The 24,371-nt window shown below is 43.1% G+C and overlaps 1 protein-coding gene across 1 annotated transcript in view; it reads left to right on the plus strand.

Moving 5' to 3' along the window:
* LOC139562377 (synapse differentiation-inducing gene protein 1-like) overlaps positions 1–24,371 on the plus strand; it is a 53,529-nt gene that overhangs the window by 11,574 nt on the left and 17,584 nt on the right. The window contains exons 3-4 of the mRNA XM_071380066.1: positions 1,760–2,414; positions 4,373–4,510. Coding sequence (XP_071236167.1) covers positions 1,866–2,414; positions 4,373–4,510 — 687 coding nt within the window. The 5' untranslated portion in view covers positions 1,760–1,865. The remainder of the gene's footprint in view (positions 1–1,759; positions 2,415–4,372; positions 4,511–24,371) is intronic.

Raw genomic sequence — 24,371 nt, forward strand, 5'->3', positions numbered from 1 at the left:
TACTGACAAATTCTCTAAAATGACTTAGGAGGTAGCTTGTGGTATGAGAAATTAACATTCAGTTCTCTGGCAACAGCTCTGGTGGACATTTCGGCGTCAGCATACCAATTGCACGCTCAACTTGAGACATCTGTGGCATTGTGTTGAGTGACAAACATTCTAGTGACCTTCGATTGTACCGAGCACAAGGTGCACCTGTAATGATCATGTTGTTTAATCAGCTTGTTGCTATGCCACACCTGTCAGGTGGATGGATTATCTTGGGAAATGAGAAATGTTCACTAACAGGGGTGTAAACAAATTTGTGCACAAAATTTGAGAGAAGTTTTTTGTGCGTATGGGACATTTCTGGGATCTTTTATTTCGGCTCATTAATAACATGTGAACAACAGTTTACATGTTGCGTTTTATATTTTTGTTCAGTGTAATATATCTTCAGGAAAAGGACTGTGCCATTATTGTCCTTATTGCAATTAGGCTCAGTTGTGAGTTAAGCCCGTAAAAGCTTGTTCTTGTAATGGTCACTTATGTTCATATGCTCAGAGATAGCACTGTCATTGAGCCAAAATGTGACCAGCTAGATATTCTCATAATGTAAATAGAGATTTTGTAATGTTGAACAGTTGTCCCTTCTATAGGCTTTAGTTTTGACCTTAGCTTTGATTTTTGAAGGGGATAGAAATGGAATAGTGGCAGTCCATTTTAATTCCACTGGAGCCTTTCATTTGCTAATGAACCATTCATTTGCTAATGTTTTGATATGTGCTTAAAGGCTGTTGGTTTACTGTCCCTGAGGCATTGAATACAAAGCAGCATGTTGAACTCTTTTGCAAAATACAAAAAATCAAACAAATAAAGGTTTGAACTCAAGCCAAGGGAGTCCCAATACCTCCCACATTCAGCGAGGTGTCTAATTAGTCACAGGATGCTGCACAAGAAGCTGCTCTCACACACTGTGGCAATACACTTAAAAGCTGACTTGGACATGGCATCCATTAGAGCCTCATCCTGCACACACAGTGTACTGCTGAACCTAGCAAAAAGGGCCTTTCTGTTCCAGGCCTTGGCAAGGTATAGCATGCAGATAGATAATGCAATGGTGGAATCTATGGCTCTGACATGCAACGTTACTGCTTACGCAGGGACTATATTGGCATGGTTGAGGACCAAAAGCTTGCAGGGCTGAGAGGGAATGAGGGGGGTGAGGTGTGTGCATGTGCACATGCAGTCATGTATGTGTTTGCCAACAAAATGCATTTGTTGGTACACACCCCACCAGATGAAATGCAAAGTGATGTAGGCCGGGAGTTAAAGTGCCTTAGGCAGCACCGAACCTCTCAGGATTTAATGCTTGGCAGGGTTGATGTTTTGTAACTGGCAGCTGTGCAATTAAATCTTCATAGAGATGGTGGATGTTAATTGACAAAACACTCTTCACTTTTTGATAACCCCTTTACCTGACCATGTTTCTGACTGAGCTGGATTTACCAAAATAACTCCGCACAATTAAATACATTTACAACTGAGTGCAAGATTATGTGAAAATAGGCAGAAAGCCAATCACTGATTAAACCCCCTCAAACCCCCTGTTTTTCTCATCTGAATTACCAATTCAGTAACATGAATAGAGGAAGCATGTACAGGCTTAAAGCTCTGTCGGTGTTTTATACTGCTTTTGATGGAGGAAAAAACAACAATGTAAATCGAATACAAAAGCCCTTTTTTATCTGATAAGCCATTTTAATCTGACCTCCCACAGGAGAGTGCAGCCTACCATCCCATGCCTTCCCCAACCCAAGGCCCCTATGAGAGAGACCTTTAAAGAGGAGGGGATTTGACCAAACAATCCAGCTCTGTAAGTCGGGATGGAGGGTGGACAGGGAGCAGGGTCGTGCTCCAGCCAGGCTGTGGAGGCTGAGTACCCCACCCAGGGGACAACTTCTCCAGCCAGCGGAGGAGGGGATGCAGGGCTGGGCTCTTGCAAGCACAACGGACTGATCAATACCCGCAGCTTGATGGTGGAGACTGAAGGGCTGGTGTCGGTGTACTCGGCCCCCAAATACCAGGGTCACATGGTGGTCAACCTATCCCCCCAGCAGGAGCAGAATGGCCGGGGAGTGGGCGGAGGAGTGGGACACCCACAGCTGCTCAACCCCAGCGCTCTACCCCAGGGCATGGACCCATGCTTCAGGCCCGACCTGATCCTGTACTCCGAGAACACGCTGCGGGCCTGGGGGGATGGAGGAGTCGGGGATTGCTGTGAGACCACCTTCATAGAGGACTTGGCATCCGGTTCCTCTGCCGGCTCCAAGGATACGCTGATGTTTGCCGATGGCAAGTTCCTGGACATGTCTGTGGAGGATGCAAAGATCCAGACCCTGTCCTATGACGATGATGAGTTCCAGGACCTGGAGGTAAGGCTTGGGGCTCTGTCTTTTATCATATCACATTACGCTGTAAGGTATGTAAGAAACGCATGAATATATTGCTGTATGGTTAGACGTTTGTGTTATTGCATTTAGAGCCAAATAATAATGGACCAGATGGATTTCTGAGGTTTTTGTTTGAAGGAGAAAGATCTCTTGGGTCCTTTAAGATGTCTCACCACCTCTGATTCAGCAGGCATTTCCCTGCTCAATAGGCCTCAGCACAGACCAGGCAGGGAAAGACATGTACATTATGTGGGCTCAGGTGGATATATTGTTTCCCTATCCCTGGGTCTATGTGACCTTCAAAGACTAGTTATTTTAATACTAAATGTTTGCAGGAAACATTTGAGTCGTCACTAAATTGTTGGTTTCTGGTGTTGCCATGGTTTCTGGTGGTTGTCACTGGAGTAGTCAAGGTATGCAACATTTTTATAGCTCATTCTTAATTAATATGATCTTTGTTACAGTATGTTGTAAAATTGTAGAGAAAGCAAAAAATACCGCCACTGCTTCATTTGGCCTTTTATTCACTACAAAAGTAGCTCCTTGGATTCTCATCGTGGTTTGTTTGAAATACACAGCAATTTAATAATATGTGAGGTTCCCACAGAATATTTGTAGATGACGACCATCCTTAAAATGTATTGCACATACTATACCTCATACTTAGAAATTCTCTGGTAGTTTTCTATACTTAGCCAGTAGCCGGCCTTCACAAGCCAAAAGTGGTCCCCGAAAATTGCATACTACGTCACGTGTAGATATGTGCACACCGTTATTGCTCTCTCTTTCACTCTGCTGTGTGTGCATCTTGCTAGCTGTCACTCAAATAGCAAGGGGCTAAAGCTCATTGGCTGGAACTCAAATTGCTTGGGGGCTGGCCCGCTTGGGGGAACATTTTGGGAAAATGGTGCTGCATAGCTTCCAGTAAACAGTCACTTTCAAACTAAGGATTTTGTGGCTAATTGAGGTAAAACAGGAATTCTGCTTCTAGATTATGCATTTATGAACTACATATTAACACATCCAGCCCAAAGCGGGAGGTTTTAAAAAAGACTTACCAGTCGCCAAAGTTCCAGAGCATGTCAACATAATTCCCCTGGGTTTACAGTATTGGACTGCCCATCACAATGTTCTTACAGTACTTGTGGAGTAAAACATGTCTAAACCTTCCAAATTTAAATAGGCTGTCTAGGTTACTATCTAAGTCCTTTCAATATCTTATAATTTACTGTGCCCTCTGACCTTTTTATTACCGTCAGATTTAGGCACTGTGTGTGGAATGAGATTAGTGAATTATACATTTTTGGCGTCTTGTTCCGTACCCATCTGAAGTTAATCAGCTAGTCTGAGGAGGTGTAATGATTTTAGTGTCTTACTAATCCACCCTCCAGGGCAAGAATGCCTTCATAATTAGGGCCAAGCTTTTTGGGCTTTTTTGGGGGCATTTTGCTTTTACCGGTATTTCAAGCATGATCCACTAGGTTTGCTCAAGCTGATTGTAGCTAAAAACAGGTAAATTTAGGAGCAGTTAAATGGGAGAGTCAATGAAACCAACCATGGAAGTATAATGTTGTCAATTCGGGGGTAGCCCAGACCGGTTTGAGATACACTGTGTTGGCTTGGCAGTCGCTGGACCCGGGTTTCAGTTTGCCCATCATTGTCCAATTGGCATGACTGGTTGTGCCCCTGTCTGGTTGAACATATGTACAGTGCCCTCTCGGTGCAAATCGACTGCTAGAGAGCACAGCGGTGCAAGCTCAGTGCCTGAACAAATGTGTTGAGGTGAGGAAAACCAGAGCCATCTGAAGTAAAGAGAATTAACATTTATTTCAACAACACATCAGCAAGACCACCATATGCTGCGATATAGTGCAGTCTTCTGTAAACCTCTCGCCTTTCTTGACCTGCATCTAAAGTAGTCACTCTTTGTGCTTTCACAGAGTGAGTACTCGAGCGACTCAGAGAGTGAAGACAACTTTCTCATGATGCCACCGAGGGACCACTTGGGCCTGAGCGTCTTCTCCATGCTGTGTTGCTTCTGGCCCTTGGGGATCGCTGCCTTCTACCTGTCCCATGAGGTAAGGACTACTACACTGTCAATGACACTACACACACCACGGTTGCGTCACCACTAGTAGTTACAGTAAATATCAAGGCAGTCTTAGGAGAATGTGTATACTCTCACACAATAAATAACCTAAGAAGTAAATCATTTATAGTTTTAGGTCATCATAGTATTAGGTGCAAGGCTCAAAAGTACAGTGCCTAGTGAAAGTCTACACACCCCTTGCACACATCTTCACATTTTGCTGCCTTAAAATTTAATCTAAAAAGGATTACGGATTACATTTTTATTTAAAAAATGTATCTAGACATTTTCAAAGTGTCCTAATTAATATATGTCTTGATTGTGTATGTCCTCACACCCCTGAGTTAATACTTGGTGGAAGCACCTTTTGGCAGCCATTACAACAGACAGTGCCTGCAGAAAGTATTCATACATTTTGTTGTTACAGCCTGAATATATATTAAAAAAAAAAATGTTTGCAGATTTATTGAAAATAAAATCTAAGAAATATCTCATTTACATAAGTATTAACACCACTGAGTTATTACTTTGTAGAAGCACGGTGATTACAGCTTTGAGTCGTCTTGGGAATGTCTATATCAGCTTTGCACCTTTGGATTTGGGGATTTTCTCCCATTCTTCCTTGCAGATTTTCTCAACTCATAATTATCAGCTTCCATTCAGTCAGCGCATAAAACCACCTCGCCAGGCCAAATGTATACAATATTAACAGCCTTTATATCTATTATAGACATAGGCCTTCAGTGTGTGACAGGTTGGTGATTCTGAAAGGACAGCAACCGTAATACCAGTGCACTCATGTAGGAGAGTGCACTTTCTGTTAAACACAAAGGGCCAATGGTGTAGTGGAGGGTAAACGCAGGTATAAGCCGCATACCCACTTTTTCAGTGGGCATTGCTTATACTCACTTCTTATTCCCTACTGATGCATATCCAAATAGTGTAGTGGAGGTATACGATTTATCAATTATGTAGAACAACAGGGAAATCATGCACAAAGTAACCTACACAATCGCAAAGCATGTGAAATATATTCACATAGCCTAGTTTCAGCGGAATATCATTTGCAGGCAGCAAGAGTGTGCATCTCTCAACTGGTTTTGGCATGGAGCAGCTCACCGAAGAATGACATCGGTAGCCGGTACAGTAGCAAAGACGTTTGAACTTATATCTACCAGTAAATGCTAACTAAGGCAACAATGGGTATGCAAACCAGGTATGGAAAAAGTTAAGTCCGAAGTGTTGGTTAGTAGGCTATTTGTGATGCGCAACTGTCATGTGCTGTTTGCGTCAGGGGCGTAGTTATGGATCGGGCCTGGGTGGACAGGGGAGCCAGGCCCTGACAGGCACACCGAATCAGATTGATGTGGTTTAAGCATTGTTGTGGACAGACCATTACATGTTTTTATTTACATTTTATTTTAAAAAGTGTGATTTTGAGAGTGGGGGGAAAAAACAAGAAAGAAAAAACTTTGGGGCAAAATTAGAGTATACCCACTTCTCCAGGTACCACTACACCACTGCATAGGGCCGATGGAAAGCGTGATGTTAAAGGATAAGCAGTCGATAAACTAGGACATAATAAGCCAGTAGGTCCCAATTAAAATAATACAAAAACACTACTTAACCAGCTCTGCTACAGCGAGTAAAAAGGTCAGACTGAGGTGTTCTCTCATTTGTGTCTGGAAGTAGCTAGCTAGCCAACTTTAGCCAGTTAGCTTGGGTGATTTGGTTGGGACAAGCATGCATTGGCTGACAAGCTGCAGAAGGACGAGTAGGCTATAATTCCCCATCGTTTATCAGTGCAATTGTGATGGCCAATTGGCTGAAATTTCAGAGGGTTTGTCTAATGTTCCTTTGTTAGATTTGAGCTCATCTTGCTCTGGCTAGCATTAGTTGTTGATCTTGTTGATATGCATAACTGAGGGAGAGCGAGAGTCTACCTTTTCATGGTTGTTTGATCAATAGGACTGTAAAGTTCCCAAAATTAAGAGGACTCCCGTTGTGTTTACATATTTGTAGAAATCAATTCAGGTGTATTTTGTGGCTTTTGGCAAATGCATTCTAATGATCTAATGTCGTGCTGTTGCAACTGCCTGTAAACACAGTCTAGTTCAAAGTGAATGATGGCAGGCCCATGTTGCAAATTACTTATTTGTATAAAGGTCTATTGTAGTTCTGATTGGCTATAGCACACCGGTCTGTGTAGACTCCGGTACTGGACGAGACAGATGTTTTAATTTTATTTCTGAGGTTGTATATGAACATATTTCAATAAGATTTAATGTTGATAAAATGCTGTCAGTTCCACTTTAAATGCAACAGTGTTTCACACACACAAGTTATTTTCAAGGAAATGGCTAACAGCAAGTGTGTTGCAATAAAACAAAGTTCCACTCACCAGGTGATGATCATTTGAAATGTAACTTCTTGTTGAAAGTTCTTCTTGAAAAGAGAGAAGCTAACAAATTAGCAACAACATCCTCTTTAATAACACCTGCTATAGCCAACAACGAAAGCTAGCTAGCTAGAACATGGGAAAACTACTGCTCGCTATTGCGCAGTAACTTGTTGGCCTTCAAGAAGGCAGAAGTTTCCATACGTTTTAGTAAAAACTTGAGATTAAATCAGAACAGCATGGAAAATAATACAATTATCATTATTATAATCATTATTTTATAAATCCTCAGCCCTTCTCTGAAGGCGTAGAAAGCCCATTGTTCCCCACTGTGTTTGGGGTTAGCAATAATTTGTAGAGTTGCTCTATTTGCCCTCGGCATGCATTTTTTTCACTATTCCGGATGTCTAAAGAATCCATATGTTCTGAAATATGAATATAGAAATACTGGACATTTTGAACTCTTATGGTGGTGATTTGACACAATTACAATCATGGTCTTGAATTGGGCTCGCATTTTTCTGGTCTCAGTCTCGCCCCTCCTCCGGTCTTGGTCTTGACTTGGATTCGATTTGGTCTCGAACACAACACTGCTTCATGGTAGTGTTGGACAGTTGATGAACTGTGATTGGTTTTCTCCAGACATAGCACTTTGCATTCAGGCAAAATAATCATATTTTCGTCTCATCAGACCACAGAATCTTTTTCCATATGCGCTCAGTCTTTCACATGCCTTTTTTGCAAACTTCAGGTTTGCCGTCGTGCTTTTTTCTCAGGTGTGGTTTCTGTCTGGCCACTCTCCCATAAAGCCCAAATTGGTGAAGTGCTGTAGTGACTGTTGTCCTTCTGGCAGGTTCTCCCATCTCAAACAAGGAACTCTGTAGTTCTGTCAGAGTGGTCATTGGGTTCTTAGTCACCTTCCTGACCAAGGTCCTTCCTGCCCTGTTGCTCTAGGGAGTCTGGGTAGTTCCATATTCTTTTCAATTTCCCCTTTGATGGAGACCACTGTGCTCTTGGAAACTTTCAACACTTTTAGAAATTGTTTTATACCTTGTATGCCTCATCACAATTCAATCTAGGAGATCTACAGACAGTTCCTTGGACTTTATGGTATAGTTTCTGCTTTGACATGTACTGCCAACTGTGGGACTTTATATAGGCAGTGTTTCCAAACTATCATGTACAAACAATTGAATTGGCCACAGGTGGACTCCAATCAAGTTGTAGTGACGTCTCAAGGATGATCAAAGGAAATTGGATGCACCTGAGCTCAATTTAAAGTGTCATAGCAAATTAGATATTTCTGTATTTAATATTCAATACATTTGCAAATATTTCTAAAAACATGTTTTCACTTTGTCATTATGGGGTATTGTGTGTGTAGATGGGTGATAAAATAATAATATTTAAAAAATAAATAATAATAATTTGGCTCTAACACAACGAAATGTAGAATAAGTCAAGGGGTATGAATACTTTCTGAAGGCACAGTGCCTTGCTCAAGCTCAGTACATTTGGCTGCGAAGCAATGATGGACAGCAATGTTCAAACATCTCAGATTTTCTAGGAAATTTAAGTCAGGACTGAAACTGAACACTCAACCCCTTGTGGAAAGCCATGCTGGTGTGTCTTTGGCATGAACATTTGTGTAATTTTCACAATGAAAAATTAAACTATCTGGGGGTAGAGTGAGGAGGGTTTTCCTCTAACCTTTTACCTGGGCTTTGCTCCCTATTTCTTTTGATCCTGACAAACTCCCCAGTCCTTGCCGGTTACAAGCATACCCTTATCATGATGCTGCCACCACAATACTTGAAAATACAGAGGGTTTCACTCAGTTGTATTAGATTTGACCCAAACGTGTGTGTGTGTTTTTGAATTTAGGCCAAAAAGTAAATTTCTTTGCCATATTGTAGGGCTGGGCGGTATACCGTATTTTACGAAATACTGGTATCGAGGCACGGACCAGGTTGGGTTTTTATGTTACCTTCTAAAATTGTTTGAATGTTTGGTTTGTTAAATGTGATACGCCGTGTTTAACGTCCCATTTTTTCCCCCCAAGCGTTCTATAATTACACTTAGTTTGTGTTTCTTACATCTGCAAACAGCTAGTTTGTCTTTTCTTAGCAAGTTGGGCCTAAATCGTGTTAGCTGCTAATGCTAATCGCTAGTTAACTGGCTAGCTAGCTAATAAATGTACTGAGACAGAACAAGCGTAACTGGCTATACAGCTTGATAATACCAGTGATGGGATAGACCCTAAATCAGTATGTTGTTTGTGTGACAGTATCTTCTAAATCAAAGAGGAATATGCGAAGCATGAATATGTTAGCTACATGAAGTATTATAGCCAAATATTATAGGGTCCCTTAGGAAACACTTATTAACACTTTTCTTCCTACCCTGTCACAATAACTCCTCCTGACATTTTCATTCGTTGTCATGTCAAACAACACTGTATTCAAAGTGCCCGCTATTATATTCTAACTATAGAATTGGAACAATCATTCTATTTTCATGATTCCAACAGTTCACCAGTCAAATCACAATTGCAACATTTGGTTAAAAATAAGGCCTAGATTGTTTGCCATTGTGCAGCCCTATGCCTATGTGGCAGTGTGGAAATTACCTCAAATGAGTGTAGTAAATGCAGAAAATTATTTTGGGTTGAATTGAACAGTAAAAAAACAATCAGAATGGAGAAGGACACATTCTAAGTGATTTCAATGGATGTGTTGCCACCCTAGGGTCACTCACTACAAATAAAGCAAATGTAGAACTTTTATTATTAAAAAATATAAAATACAGTCGGTCATACCGTGATATAAACTCAGCAAAAAAAGAACCGTCCCCTTTCAGGACCCTGTCTTTCAAAGATAATTGGTAAAAATCCAAATAACTTCACAGATCTTCATTGTAAAGGGTTTAAACACTGTTTCCCAATGAACCATAAACAATTAATGAACATGCACCTGTGGAACGGTCGTTAAGACACTAACAGCTTACAGACGGTAGGCATTTTTTTAATTTTACCTTTTATTTAACTAGGCAAGTCAGTTAAGAACAAATTCTTATTGACAATGACGGCCTAGGAACAGTGGGTTAACTGCCTGTTCAGGGGCAGAGCGACAGATTTTTACCTTGTCAGCTTGGGGATTCGATCTAGCAACCTTTCAGTTACTTGTCCAACGCTCTAACCACTAGGCTACCGGCCGCAATTAAGGTCACAGTTATGAAAACTTAGGACACTAAAAAGGCCTTTCTACTGACTTTGAAAAGCACCAAAAGAATGATGCCCAGGGTCCCTGCTCATCTGCGTGAACGTGCCTTAGGCATGCTGCAAGGAGGCATGAGGACTGCAGATGTGGCCAGGGCAAGAAAATGCAATGTCCGTACTGTGAGATGCCTAAGACAGCGCTACAGGGAGACAGGACGGACAGCTGATCGTCCTCGCAGTGGCAGACCACGTGTAACAACACCTGCACAGGATCAGTACATCTGAGCATCAGACCTGCGGGACAGGTACAGGATGGCAACAACAACTGCCCGAGTTACACCAGTAACGCACAATCCCTCCATCAGTGCTCAGACTGTCCGCAATAGGTTGAGAGAGGCTAGACTGAGGGCTTGTAGGCTTGTTGTAAGGCAGGTCTTCACCAGACCTGCTTTAATTTGGAACATTCAAAAAATCTTTCACTTTGAAAATGTGGAGTATGTGTAGATCAGTGTGTAGATCAGTAGGGGGGAAAAAATCTATTTGTCATACATTTTTAGATTTTATTTTAAAGCAGCAGAATGTGACGACTGCAGGGGGTGTGTAGACATTCACTAGGCACTTTTTGCCTAGTGAAGCCTATTCCCCCTCAGGAAACTAAAAAGATTTGGCATGGGTCCTGAGATACTCAAAAGGTTCTACAGCTTCAACATCGAGAGCATCCTGACTGGTTGCATCACTGCCTGGTACGGCAATTGCTCGGCCTCCGACCGCAAGGCACTACAGAGGGTAGTGCGTACGGCCCATTACATCACTGGGGCTAAGCTGCCTGTCATCCATGACCGCTACACCAGGTGTCAGAGGAAGGCCCTAAAAATTGTCAGACCCCAGCCACCCAAGTCATAGACTGTTCTCTCTACTACCGCATGGCAAGCGGTACCGGAGTGCCAAGTCTAGGACAAAAAGGCTTCTCAACAGTTTTTACCCCCAAGCCATAAGACTCCTGAACAGGTAATCAAATGGCTATCCGGACTATCTGCATTGTGTGCCCCCCCCCCCCCCCCCCTTTACACTGCTGCTACTCTCTGTTTATCATATTTGCATAGTCACTTTAACTATACATTCATGTACATACTACCTCAATTGGCTCTTTTTATGCTACTGCTACTCTCTGTTCATCATATATGCATAGTCACTCTGACCATATTGTCACGGCTCTCGTCGTAATGAGGATCGGACCAAAGCGCAGCGTGGTAAGTGTTCATGATTTTATTTGATCACAAAACACTCAAACAAAATAAACAAGAGGGAAAACCGAAACAGTTCTGGAAGGTGCATAAACTAAACAGAAAACAACTACCCACAAAACACAGGTGGGAAAAAGGCTGCCTAAGTATGATTCCCAATCAGAGACAACGATAGACAGCTGCCTCTGATTGGGAACCACACTCGGCCAAAAACAAAGACATAGAAAACATAGAAATAAAGAAACTAGAATGTCCACCCTAGTCACACCCTGGCCTAACCAAAATAGAGAATAAAAGCTTCTCTATGGACAGGGCGTGACACATATGTCCATACTACCTCAATCAGCCCGACTAACTGGTGTCTGTATGTAGCCTCGCTACATTTATAGCCTCGCTACTGTTATTTTTCACTGTCTTTTTACTGTTGTTTTTATTTCTTTACTTACCAATTGTTCGGCTAATACCTTTTTTTGCACTACTGGTTGGAGCCTGTAAGTAAGCATTTCACTGCAAGGTCTACACCTGTTGTATTCGGCGCACGTGACAAATCAATTTTGATTTGATTTTGTCAAGATCTACTGGCAGGAAGGTATTCATTGTTAAAATGGAAAGAAAGTATCTCAATATTCTTTATTCCTTTCCAATGTGCCAGACAGTGGATCTGTTGCCTGTGTGCCTGTTTTTTTGTTGTTAGATGCATCATGTATTCAATATCAGTATTCAATATTCCTGTGTGTTTCAGTATTTAACATTTTGTAATATAGGACAGCAGAGCTACGGTCCCAGGGGGCTGCCTAGTAGGTAGAGAACGGGATGAAATCTCTGCATTAGCTGTTGCTTTTTTTCAGCTCACAGGTCACCAATGGCAGTTAGGAGAAAAAAAGAAGATGGTTTATTTTCATATAAAATAAATCAGGGACCTGATTAAGCTTTTTTTCAGTCCATCCTTTTTCAGTCCATCCTATTTGGAAAAATAGGACAATTTGTTTACAGCCAAAGCATGCGCCTAGACAATGTTATTTTCTCTGTAATGTAAACCATGGGTTTGTTATGGCACCATGGGGACCACTAAGGACACCATGAGATTGAATCCTTGCTTTTTGCAGGAAGGGCTTAGCTGTAATAACAGTATAACACAAAAAAACATGCCTTTAGTGAAAAGTCCCTGTTGTTTCAGACCATGTACAACATAAATCCCCTATAAAAACATGTAACCTTGTACTTTGTATAGTTTTACCATCTTGATTGCATCTTAGAGCCAGGAAAATGAGCAAAAAGACATTGATTCAGTTGATAGATGAGAGTGGGCTTGATGAAGATGTTAGACAGTTGTTTTCCGTGTGTGTGTAATGATCTCTGTAATGATCTGTGAGCTGCTCGAAGCCTCTGGCAGCAGCCTGCTACCCACACTGAATCACTCTGGTCTGACTGCACGTCACGACTCACACACCTACATCTCTCTCTTATGCTCCAGGTTTTTATAAAGTCTGCTTGGTTGGCATGGGCAACACAGCCCACGCTAAAATCAATTTCCTAAAATCCAACTACAAAGCCTTGTAGCCACAGGATACAAAATGTTGCAATCTGAAATTAAAACAGAAAGCCACATCGCCATGGTGGTAGGTTTTGAAGAGCTTTAGGGCACGTTTCAAACTCAATCCACGGAGGGATTGTCTGCTGGCTTTTGCTCCTCACTTGTACTTGATTGATTAATTAAGGTCACTAATTAATAAAGAACTCTCCCCATCTGGTTTTCTTAACAGGAAAAAACTAAAAACCCACAGACACTGGGCCTTCCATGGAATGAAATTGACACCCCTGGTTTAGGGTATCATCAAAGATACGTGTAGTGAGGTGCGTACTGGCGGCAGAGAAGTCAGGCTCAGGAAAGCAAAAACTGATTTACAACGGTGTCGTTTAATATCCATAAACCACCGTCAACAGAACAATACAATAAATGGTTCAAACAAAACCCGGTAAATACCAGCATACCGTGCATAAGCACTACAAGAAACAATTACCGAGAAGGACATGGGGGGGAACAGAGGGTTAAATACACAACATGTAATTGATGGAATTGGAACCAGGTGTGATGGAAGACAAGACAAAACCAATGGAAAATGAAAAGTGGATCAGCGATGGCTAGAAGGTCGGTGACGTCGACTGCCGAATGCCGCCCGAACAAGGAGAGGGACCAACTTCGGCGGAAGTCGTGACAATAAGCTATTCAAAGCAACTAGTATAAGTTCCTGAATGGAACAGGAAAACGTTTTGAGTCTCAGTGAATTGAAAACCCATCCACAAGCATGTTAGACATGCTCCAGAACTTTGGCAACTAGTAAGTATTTTTTGAAACCTCCCACTTTGGGCTGGATGTGTCAATTCTATAGTTCATATTTTATTTATTTAACTTTTATTTAACTAGGCAAGTCAGTTAAGAACAAATTCTTATTTACAATGATGGCCTAGGAACAGTGGGTTAACTGCCTTGTTCAGGGGCAGAAAGACAGATTTTAACCTTGTCAGCTCAGGGATTCGATCTAGCAACCTTTCAGTTACTGGCCCAATGCTCTAACCACTAGGCTACCTGCCGCCCCGTATCTGCATAATCTATGAGCAGAATTACTGTCTTACCTCAATTAGCCACGAAGTGACTGTTTTCTGGAAGCTGTGCAGCGCCATTTTCCCTTCATTTTCCCACACTTGGGCCAGCCCCCCCCTAGCAATTAGAGTTTCAGCCAATGAGCTTCAGCCCCTCGCCATTTGAGTTCCAGTTAGCAAGATGCACACAGAGCAGAGGGAAAGAGAGAGCAATGCACATATGTGACGTAGTACGTAATTTTCTGGGTCCACTTTTGGCTCGTGATCGACTACTTTCAGAACTACTGTCTAAAAAGTATACAAAATTACCGGAGAATCTCTTGAATTAAATATCTGCTGATCATCTTCCTCCTATGAGTTGTCCACGTTGGCTTTTTAGGAAAAATCGAAGGTGGTCTGCAAAACATAATGAAATCAAGGAAAATACAGTCTTGAGAAAGCCACCTACGTACACACAAAAGCTGTTGAAATCATCTCTTCAAAAAATGCTACAGACACAACTTCCTGTTTGTGCAGAATGGATCGGCACTGACGTGTTTATTGGATCAAGAGGTAGAAGCCAGAACATAATTAAGAACATTATTGGTATTTACATTTATGGAAATTGGGTAATATGACAATGTGATAATTGGATGGAAAACCATGCATAGATTGACAAAGGAACTGCTTCAGTAAGGCTCAACAATTTTCTGCTCCAGCCTGTATTTATGTAATATAAAGATAATCCATGTTGTCTACAGCCCACACATACAGAGTGTGTGCCATAGCATAGGTTTCCTTTCAACACCTCCCCCAGGAGTTTGTTTCAAATATCAATCACCTTGAGTGCACTTTAATCAAGATCAGGTTATTGCTTATGGGCTCTCTCTCTGAAGATGTGCCTCAGTCTCACGCTCAAAGCAGAGCAGAAAGCAGCTTCTGTGTCGATTGGTAGAACGTTAATAAGAGCTGTGTTTTGAGTGGTGCACTTGGTTTCTGCATCTCGAGAGCAACTAAAGGCCGTTGCCCCATTTTAATTGGTTCCCGTTACCTTTTGTACTGCTCAACACTCCAATTAATTTCCTCCTTTTGAGGAGGAACGAAGCAATCAATACGCAGCTCTTTGGGGCGACATGGTGTAGGGGGAAAACAGCTTTAATCACAACCAATCTAGATTTCATGGATGAGATTGCAGGGGACCCCCCCTCCCCCACCCTCTCTATTAGATAAACAACCCAGTAGCTATACAGTTGCCTGTTAAAAGGTCAACTAATCTGTCAGAATGACTTGGATTTCTGCACAGTATTAGCTGCAGTTTTTGCTCATTAGTATTTTTCTTCCTCCTATTCTGTTGTGACGACGTTTCAATGTGATTGGCTTTCCAAAAAGTCATCAACATAAGAGAATTTCGTCTTTTGTTCACCCAACTTTGAACATAAATCCAATGCTATGGTGACATCATTTTTTAAATTTCATGTTAGTTGACAACTCAAATAGACGTTGAACTGACGTCTGTGCCCAGGGGGATCCTTACTCCTTACTGTTACTGTCTCAAACTCAAAGGAGAAGCATGAATTGGCTTTCATCGAAGCGAAACTCCCAGACTGACTCGGACAGAATTGATGGCAATTAGGCTGAAACTTAAGCCTGTTTTGTATAATAATAATACATTTGAATTTGTATAGCGCTTTATATTAGTTATATATATATCATACATTTAGAATGAAGGCAGGTAAAATGGCAATAGTGTGCTAGGTGCTAAATACATTTTAGATTGGGACTAGGACTCAGAAATATATAGTCTGTAGTAGTGGATTTTAAGGCCAGTTTTAAAAGTTCAGAGTGATGGAGTGGCTCTCAGATGGTCAGGGAGACCATTCCATGGGCAAGGGAGCAGAAGGCTCGGTCCCCCATAGACGTGTCTTGGGGACATGAAGCAGTAGGGAGTGGCTGGAGCGGAGAATGCGAGGTGGCTTGCTGATTGAGATGAGGTCGCTGATGTAGGTGGGACTCCATCCATTCAAGCTTTAAATACAAGCATGAGACTTTTGAAGTTGATCCGGTAGTTGACCAGTAGCCAGTGGAGTTGGGCCAGGATTGGGGTGATGCGGTCTGACTTCTTGGTCCTGGTCAGGACACTGACAGCACTGTTCTGGATTGGTTGGAGCCTCTGGGGGTCTCCCAGCCAAATCACTACAAACAGTGCTTTGTCGTAGTCGATCCGAGAGAAGATGAACGCGTGGATGAGTTTCTCTGCGTATGTCCTGTCAATAAATACTCAGATCATTGCAGACACAGTTGCCGTTTTTCTTTTCCTGGGGTAAGGAATGTTTTTGGGATTTTCAAGTCCCTCAGTTGCCTGATTCCCTTTTTTTTGTTCAAGCTGGGCTGAAAAGTGTTTGGGTACAGTTTCTTTCCACTTTCATTACTGTTATCTGCAGTGAAACAGTTGAGGATGACTATGTCCCTCTGACTCATCTGGCAGAGTGGAGAGCTCCGTTGATCATGCATATTGCAACCACCACCACACTACTTCCCATCTCTTCTGGGACTTAGAGGAAACTATCAGAGCGAGTAAATTGTGAAATACATATTCAAGCAGGGGTTGATCTCATCTCTAGTTAGGCACCATCCCAAGGGAAACCTGGAGGAGAACGGGCCAGTTTGGAATGAAATCCTTCCATTTATCTCTGGGGATGCTATTTGGGGAACATGCATAACTCTTTCAACATTTTAAAGTGCATTTATTTCTATGGAGGTATTTCCCTGGTTTGAATAGGCCATTTACTATTTCATTTTAGTGCTGGGCTATATATCGAATTAATTTGAGTTTATGTTTTAGCGCGATATTCCAAATGCCTGTATTGTAAGAATCAAGTTTACTTATGTTTTCTTTTAGTTTTTATGAACGCAAATGTCTGCTTGTTCTCATGTTGTCTTTTTGGTCTCGTCTCCTTCGCTCCTTCTGCTGTGACTGTGCACCTATGCTGTGCACCTTCCCATTTACACACACCAAGGCCCTCCCCCTGCCACTCATAACAACAAAGATGAAAGATCACCTCTTCCTCTCTTGACAGCAAGCGGATTCCACTCGCTATTTGCATTTGGGTTGGTCCAACAGAATTGGTTATATGGACACCGAAACACATTGAGACAATATTTTACTGTAATAGACGACAACGTAACCTTTCTAACAAATACCCTTTTCATGTTTCAACTCCTTAAATTTTGCAAAGAGCACACCCTACTAAAACGGGAGTGTCAATGAACATTATTTCTGGAAATGACTGAATGCACAGTTTATATCTGCACGTGTGTACTGCTGGCAGTATTTTAGCCACAGACTATTATACTGTCTAGTTTGGTTTTTATAAATGTGCATTAGCATAAAATACTGTTATATAAGGAATTGAGAACTCATTCTCATTCTGAAAAACAAGGTAGGCCACATGATTTCAACATCCTGAACAAAGTGGACAGGCTAGCATGCTGTTCAAACAGTTGGAGATGGACAGAAGTGTCACGTTCCTGACCTTATTTCGTTTATTTTGTCTTTGTTTAGTATGGTCAGAACGTGAGCTGGGTGGGCATTCTATGTTATGTGTTTCTATGTTTAGGTTCATTGTTAATTAGCCTGATATGGTTCTCAATCAGGGGAAGGTGTTTTACGTTTCCTCTGATTGAGAACCATATTAAGGTAGGCTGTTCACACCGTTTGTTTGTGGGTGATTGTCTTCCGTGTCTGTGTATGTACCGCACGGGACTGTTTCGTTTGTTTAGTCTGTTCCTGTTCGTGCGTTCTTCGTGTTATGTAAGTTCTCATGTCCAGGTCGGTCTACGTCGTTTTTGTTATTTTGTAATTTATTCAAGTGTGCTTCGTGTTCGTCTTGTTTGAATAAATTCATTATGTACTCCACAAAAGCTGCGTTTTGGTCCGATCCCTGCTCCTCCTCAGACGAAGAGGAGAACAATCGTTACAGAAATACCCACCAACCAAGGACCAAGCAGCGGTGGAGAAAGCAGCAGCAGCGCACGAAGGAGGAATGGACATGGGAGGACGTTTTGGACTGCAAGGGTTGCTACACATGGGAGGAGATCCTGGCTGGAAATGATCGCCTCCCATGGGAACAGCTGGAGGCAGTTAGGAGTGCAGTGGCAACCGGAGAGAGGAACCGGCGTTATGAAGGTACGCGGCTAGCACGGAAGCCTGTGAGTCAAGCCCAAAGAATTCTTGGGGGGGGGGGGGCTAAAGGGTAGTGTGGCGAAGTCAGGTAGGAGACCTGCGCCCACTTCCCGATCTTACCGTGGAGAGCGAGAGTACGGGCAGACACCGTGTTATGCGGTAAAGCGCACGGTGTCTCCTGTACGTGTGCATAGCCCGGTGCGGGTTATTCCACCTCCCCGCACTGGTAGGGCTAGATTGGGCATTGAGCCAGGTGCCATGAAGCCGGCTCAACGCGTCTGGTCTCCAGTGCGTCTCCTCGGGCCGGCATACATGGCACCAGCCTTACGCATGGTGTCCCCGGTTCGCCAACACAGCCCAGTGCGGGTTATTCCACCTCCCCGCACTGGTCGGGCTACGGGGAGCATACAACCAGGTAAGGTTGGGCAGGCTCGGTGCTCAAGGGAGCCAGTACGCCTGCACGGTCCGGTATATCCGGCGCCACCTCCCCGCCCCAGCCCAGTACCACCAGTGCCAACACCACGCACCAGGCTTCCTGTGCGTCTCCAGAGCCCTGTTCCTCCTCCCGCCTGAACTGCCCGTCTGTCCTGAGCCTTCAAAGCCGCCCGTCTGTCCTGAGCCTTCAAAGCCGCCCGTCTGTCCTGAGCCTTCAGAGCCGTCCGTCTGTCAGGAGCCGCTAGAGCCGTCCGCCAGACAGGAGCCGCTAGAGCCGTCCGCCAGACAGGAGCAGCCAGAGCCGCCCGCCAGACAGGAGCAGCCAGAGCCGCCCGCCAGACAGGAGCAGCCAGAGCCGCCCGCCAGACAGGAGCAGCCAGAGCCGCCCGCCAGACAGGAGCAGCCAGAGCCGCCCGCCAGACAGGAGCAGCCAGAGCCGCCCGCCAGACAGGAGCAGCCAGAGCCGCCCGCCAGACAGGAGCAGCCAGAGCCGCCCGCCAGACAGGAGCAGCCAGAGCCGCCCGCCAGACAGGAGCAGCCAGAGCCGCCCGCCAGACAGGAGCAGCCAGAGCCGCCCGCCAGCCATGACCAGCCAGAGCCGTCAGCCAGCCATGACCAGCCAGAGCCGTCAGCCAGCCATGACCAGCCAGAGCCGTCAGCCAGCCATGACCAGCCAGAGTCGTTAGACAGTCCGGAGCTGCCCCTCAGTCCGGAGCTGCCCCTCAGTCCGGAGCTGCCCCTCAGTCCGGAGCTGCCCCTCAGTCCGGAGCTGCCCCTCAGTCCGGTGCTGCCCCTCAGTCCGGTGCTACCCCTCATCCCGGTGTTGCCCCTTAGTCCGGTGCTGTCCCTTAATCCAGGTGGGTTAATTTGGAGGGTGGCCATTGGGAGGAGGCTACGGAAGCGGGGATTGACTATGGTGGGGTTGGGACAACGTCCTGAGCCAGAGCCGCCACCGTGGACAGATGCCCACCCAGACCTTCCCCTATAGGTTCAGGTTTTGCGGCCGGAGTCTGCACCTTGGGGGGGGGTACTGTCACGTTCCTGACCTTATTTCGTTTGTTTTGTCTTTGTTTAGTATGGTCAGGACGTGAGCTGGGTGGGCATTCTATGTTATGTGTTTCTATGTTTAGGTTCATTGTTAATTAGCCTGATATGGTTCTCAATCAGGGGCAGGTGTTTTACGTTTCCTCTGATTGAGAACCATATTAAGGTAGGCTGTTCACACCGTTTGTTTGTGGGTGATTGTCTTCCGTGTCTGTGTATGTACCACACGGGACTGTTTCGTTTGTTTAGTCTGTTCCTGTTCGTGCGTTCTTCGTGTTATGTAAGTTCTCATGTCCAGGTCGGTCTACGTCGTTTTTGTTATTTTGTAATTTATTCAAGTGTGCTTCGTGTTCGTCTTGTTTGAATAAATTCATTATGTACTCCACAAAAGCTGCGTTTTGGTCCGATCCCTGCTCCTCCTCAGACGAGGAGGAGAACAATCGTTACAAGAAGGGTGTGTTCAGGGTTACCAGGTCTAGCTAAAATTAAGCCCAAGGACCTCTCAACCTGGCCAAAAGACCTGAAAACTAGCGACATTTTTTTCACAGCAAGAGAGGAGTTGACATGTTTATATAATAAATAATTTTTTCCATAACGTTATCGAGCCAATAAAGAAGGAATATCGTAGTAACTTGTAACGTAATTAAAAGAGTAAAAAGTATTATTTTTCATAACCGTGATATATGGTCTGATATACCAGGGCTTCCAACCAATTAGCATTCAGTGCTCGATCCAGGTTTATAATTGTAAATAACGTAACTATAGAGAAATCGGACAGGAGAGTTTGAGTGATGAAAGTTGGACAGACGATCTGAAAATCTCTGAGCAAGAAACAGATGAAGAACATAAAAAAACAGTTTGGCAATTGGGCCGTTATTATGTGCCAGATGTTAAGACTATACACCGTTATAAATGGCCTATTTGTGAGATTGACATTTCAATAGGCATAGGCTACAAACTAAAATCTGGGTTTATGATTGTAATTGAATTTTGACATGGGTTTGCTAAGATAAAGGCAGGTAGTTTATAGCCCCTGATAGGCCTACATCTCATTTCAGATAGTCTATAGTAGCCTAGACAAGACGTAGGCAAGATGTGAACTGAACGATTTAGCAGTTTGCCTCGTTCAAATTAACAGACAAATTCATCCAACATGAATAGATTTGAAGGTAAGAAGTGCTTGTGTTTCCCAATAGCCTGCTGGAATAGGATACTGAGGATGGGTCATCATTTCAATCACTGAATTAAATATTAATAATATGTATATGAACTGAATATGCTGGTCAACAACAGCCAGTGTTTTCTTTTTTAGATAAAAAAAAAAAACTGTAGTCTAATCTGACTGTTACCATCAGTCTAATGCATTCTAACAACTGATCTGCAATTGCGATAGAGTTTGATAACTTCCAATTGAATGAACGAAACATGCCCATTAATAATTGCATAACACAAGGCTGCAACAATAAACGGAAGTTATAGGCTATTTATGAAATCGGTTTGCCAGCTCCAGGTAGGCTACACAAGTGGCACAAATTGATTTGCAATGACTCCAGTGATATCGCCATTTCAACATTTATTGTATCAAATGGGAAAACAGCGAACATGGCGACACTGGGTGTGTTCATAACAATTCAACTGTTCTATTTTGTTAGCTGGCAAATAGATCCAAGTTAGCTAGACTTGAAATCAAACATTCGCTGGCTACTCACTAGAGGTGGGCTTGTGCTTGAGATATTGTTTATGAGACCTATAATACCTGCTACAGGAAGTTTGTTATTATTAGTTCATGTGCATTATGCATGGTTCTGGTTAAATCTGTAACAAAAAGGGCATTTTTATAGACAGACAGTGATTATTGCAACAACAACAACAACAAAAAGCAGTTTAAACTTTTGATAAAATAATATAATTATTAGTGGGTCTCAGTGGTGGGCCGTCAGGGCCTGCAAGGCCTTCTCTGCTGGCCTAAACATCATCAGAATATATATATTTTTTAAAATATATTTTCCCACAAATATGTATTAAATTATTCCCCAGAGTAAGAGTTATACTCTTCATTTCATAGCTTTCCTCTTGGTTGCACTGCTTCCAGCCCCAGGTTGAGATTTGGAGGGCTGGTCTTTATGTTAGATCTTTTATCCAATCATATTCAGCCATCATGTGTTGCCAGGGGTCTAAAATCTGCCCTCAGGCCTTCAGAATCAACAGTGCGGGCGCTTGTAGCTTATAGTGAATGGAAATGAAAATTTTGTGTCAACCAATCAGCTTTAGAGTTGGCTATTGTACGCCTGCTGGCTGGCTCCAGTGTTACACAGGAGCCAGCTAGCAGGCGTAGTGCGTGCACGTCTTTTGATTGGATTACCAATATTGAGAGGCAGGTCCTATGGGCAGGTCTATGCAGATCTAGTTAACTGAATTTGATAAACGAATTAATTCGCGTACTACTAAACTGTTTTTTCAACCCACAATGGCGGAAGGAGGAGAAGATATCGATTTGGTCGAGGATATAATTATAACGCCATTCTCAAGACGAACTTTTCAAGAAAAGTTAGACATTGTAAGGAGAGGTCGCCCGACGCCACAAAGCCTGTCACAGGCGGGAAAGCCACTTTCAAAGTTTCAACTACGAGCGCTATCAATGGCTCACAGGCTCCGAGAAGCACTGCAAACTGTACTGCTGGGAATGCCTATTATTTGCAAGTGATCGATTTGGTGTTTGGAGCCACACTGGCTTTGCAAACTTGAGTTGTCTAACCAAGGCAGCAACGAGACTCCAAAGTACGGCTGGGCACTTACAAGCAATTGTGCTTTTGAAAACTTTTGGGGACACCGGAGTGGATCTACAGCTCAAAAAACAAGCGCGCAGGGCAACGGAGCTGCACAATGAAAAGGTGAAGGGAAATATTGAAAAGACTCATTGATTGTGTCATGTTTTTGGGTAAACACTGTTTACCCAAAAATGTCAATTTGTCAATTTCAAGGTGACGCAACGCCTGGTTATACTGCGTTTCTGTCTAAATGTATAGTGTCTAGAGCCATGGCATCATAATGATGGTAATAAGAGGTGGATTAATTCGGGTGGGACTGTGTAGTACCTCACTGAAGGCCCAGGCCCCAGGCCCACGGCACGCCACTGGTGGGTCTTATGGTTGTGGAGGGCTTATAGTTAGCCTAGGTATAATTTTACAAGCCCTGAATTCATTAGATTATTGCAGACTTTTTGAAATGCAGTGTATTTTACTGTTAATTGTACAACAAAGCTTACTCAGAATTTTTTGGGATATACAGTGCCGCTGTAATTATTGGGACAGTGAAGCATTTTGTATTCTTTTGGCTCTATACTCCACAAGTTTGGATTTGAAATCAAACAATGACTGAGGTTAAAGTGCAGACTGTCAGCTTTAATTTAAGTGTGGTTTGACCTACACTACCGTTCAAAAGTTTGGGGTCACTTAGAAATGTCCTTGTTTTTGAAAGAAAATCACTTTTTTTGTCCATTAAAATTACATCAAATTGATCAGAAATACAGTGTAGACATTGTTAATGTTGTAAATGACTATTGTAGCTGGAAACGGCAGATTTTTTTATGGAATATCCTCATAGGCATACAGAGGCCCATTATCAGCAACAATCACTCCTTGTGTTCCAATGGCACGTTGGAGGGTACAGTGAACATCATAGGCTTTGAGCTCCAACATGCAGGACCAGGTCAAATAAAGAAAATGGTCATAAAAAACAACAATAGAACTATATACACAATAACAACTGTAGCAGTGATGAATAAATACATGTCCATTGGGGTAGAGGCAGAGTAAAGACTGTTTAGGGGGTGTGGGGGAATGACCATAAGGGGAGAAGCCTGACCATTGGGGGGGTGTGGGGATCAAGTGAAAAAATCTATAACAATTTTAATAAAAAAAAGTTATAATATACATATTAACAAATGCAACAGTGACTAATGTCGTTGGGGTGGGGGCAGAGTAAAAGTCTGTGGGGGTGGACTGTCCATAGGGGGACACATATGTAGCAGGGGGAAGAGCTGCATGAGAAAGACTGTCCATAGGTGGAGCAGCAGGTAAGGTAAGTGACCGTTGAGGGTGTGAGGGGAAAATGTCCAAGGGGGGGGGGGGGTTGGAGAGTCGCTGTCGTGCCTTCACTACGTTGTCTGTGTGGTTAGACCATTTAATCTTCTCTGAGATGTGTACAGCGGTACTGTTGATGGGGGCGTGTCCAGCCTGGTTCCTCCTGAAGTACACAATCAGGTCCTTTGTTTTGCTGGTAAGGTTGAGGGAGAGGTTGTTTACCTGGCATGTTTACTATCACCTGTAACACTCAACCGCTTCTTCTGTCATTGGCTGATTTTGTGGATTCATTGGTGTCGTCAAGGAGGATTGTATTGGGATTAATATAACTACTCTCCTGAGCATACTTTTTACCATGTAGTTGTTATTCTTTAAATAAGGTGGTGGTGTACACAAATGGTGAGATGGAAAAACACAGGATTATATGTGCAGCTTAATAATTACCTTTTTTTGTCACAAGATGATTATTATTACTGTATTATTATTACTGTAGATCTTATTTAAATCAATCTCTGTCATATCACATGGGCAAAGTTGAATAGGTCCCGACACCCTAAAGAGAGGTCTCAATGTTACGATACCAAACTGAAACAATCTGTTTTTGCTACGCCGGTGTGTATAATCTGATTCACTGCTTTTAGAACATGCCCCACACAAATTGGGTAAG

Source organism: Salvelinus alpinus, chromosome 32, assembly GCF_045679555.1.
Source record: "Salvelinus alpinus chromosome 32, SLU_Salpinus.1, whole genome shotgun sequence".
Taxonomy (NCBI): domain Eukaryota; kingdom Metazoa; phylum Chordata; class Actinopteri; order Salmoniformes; family Salmonidae; genus Salvelinus; species Salvelinus alpinus.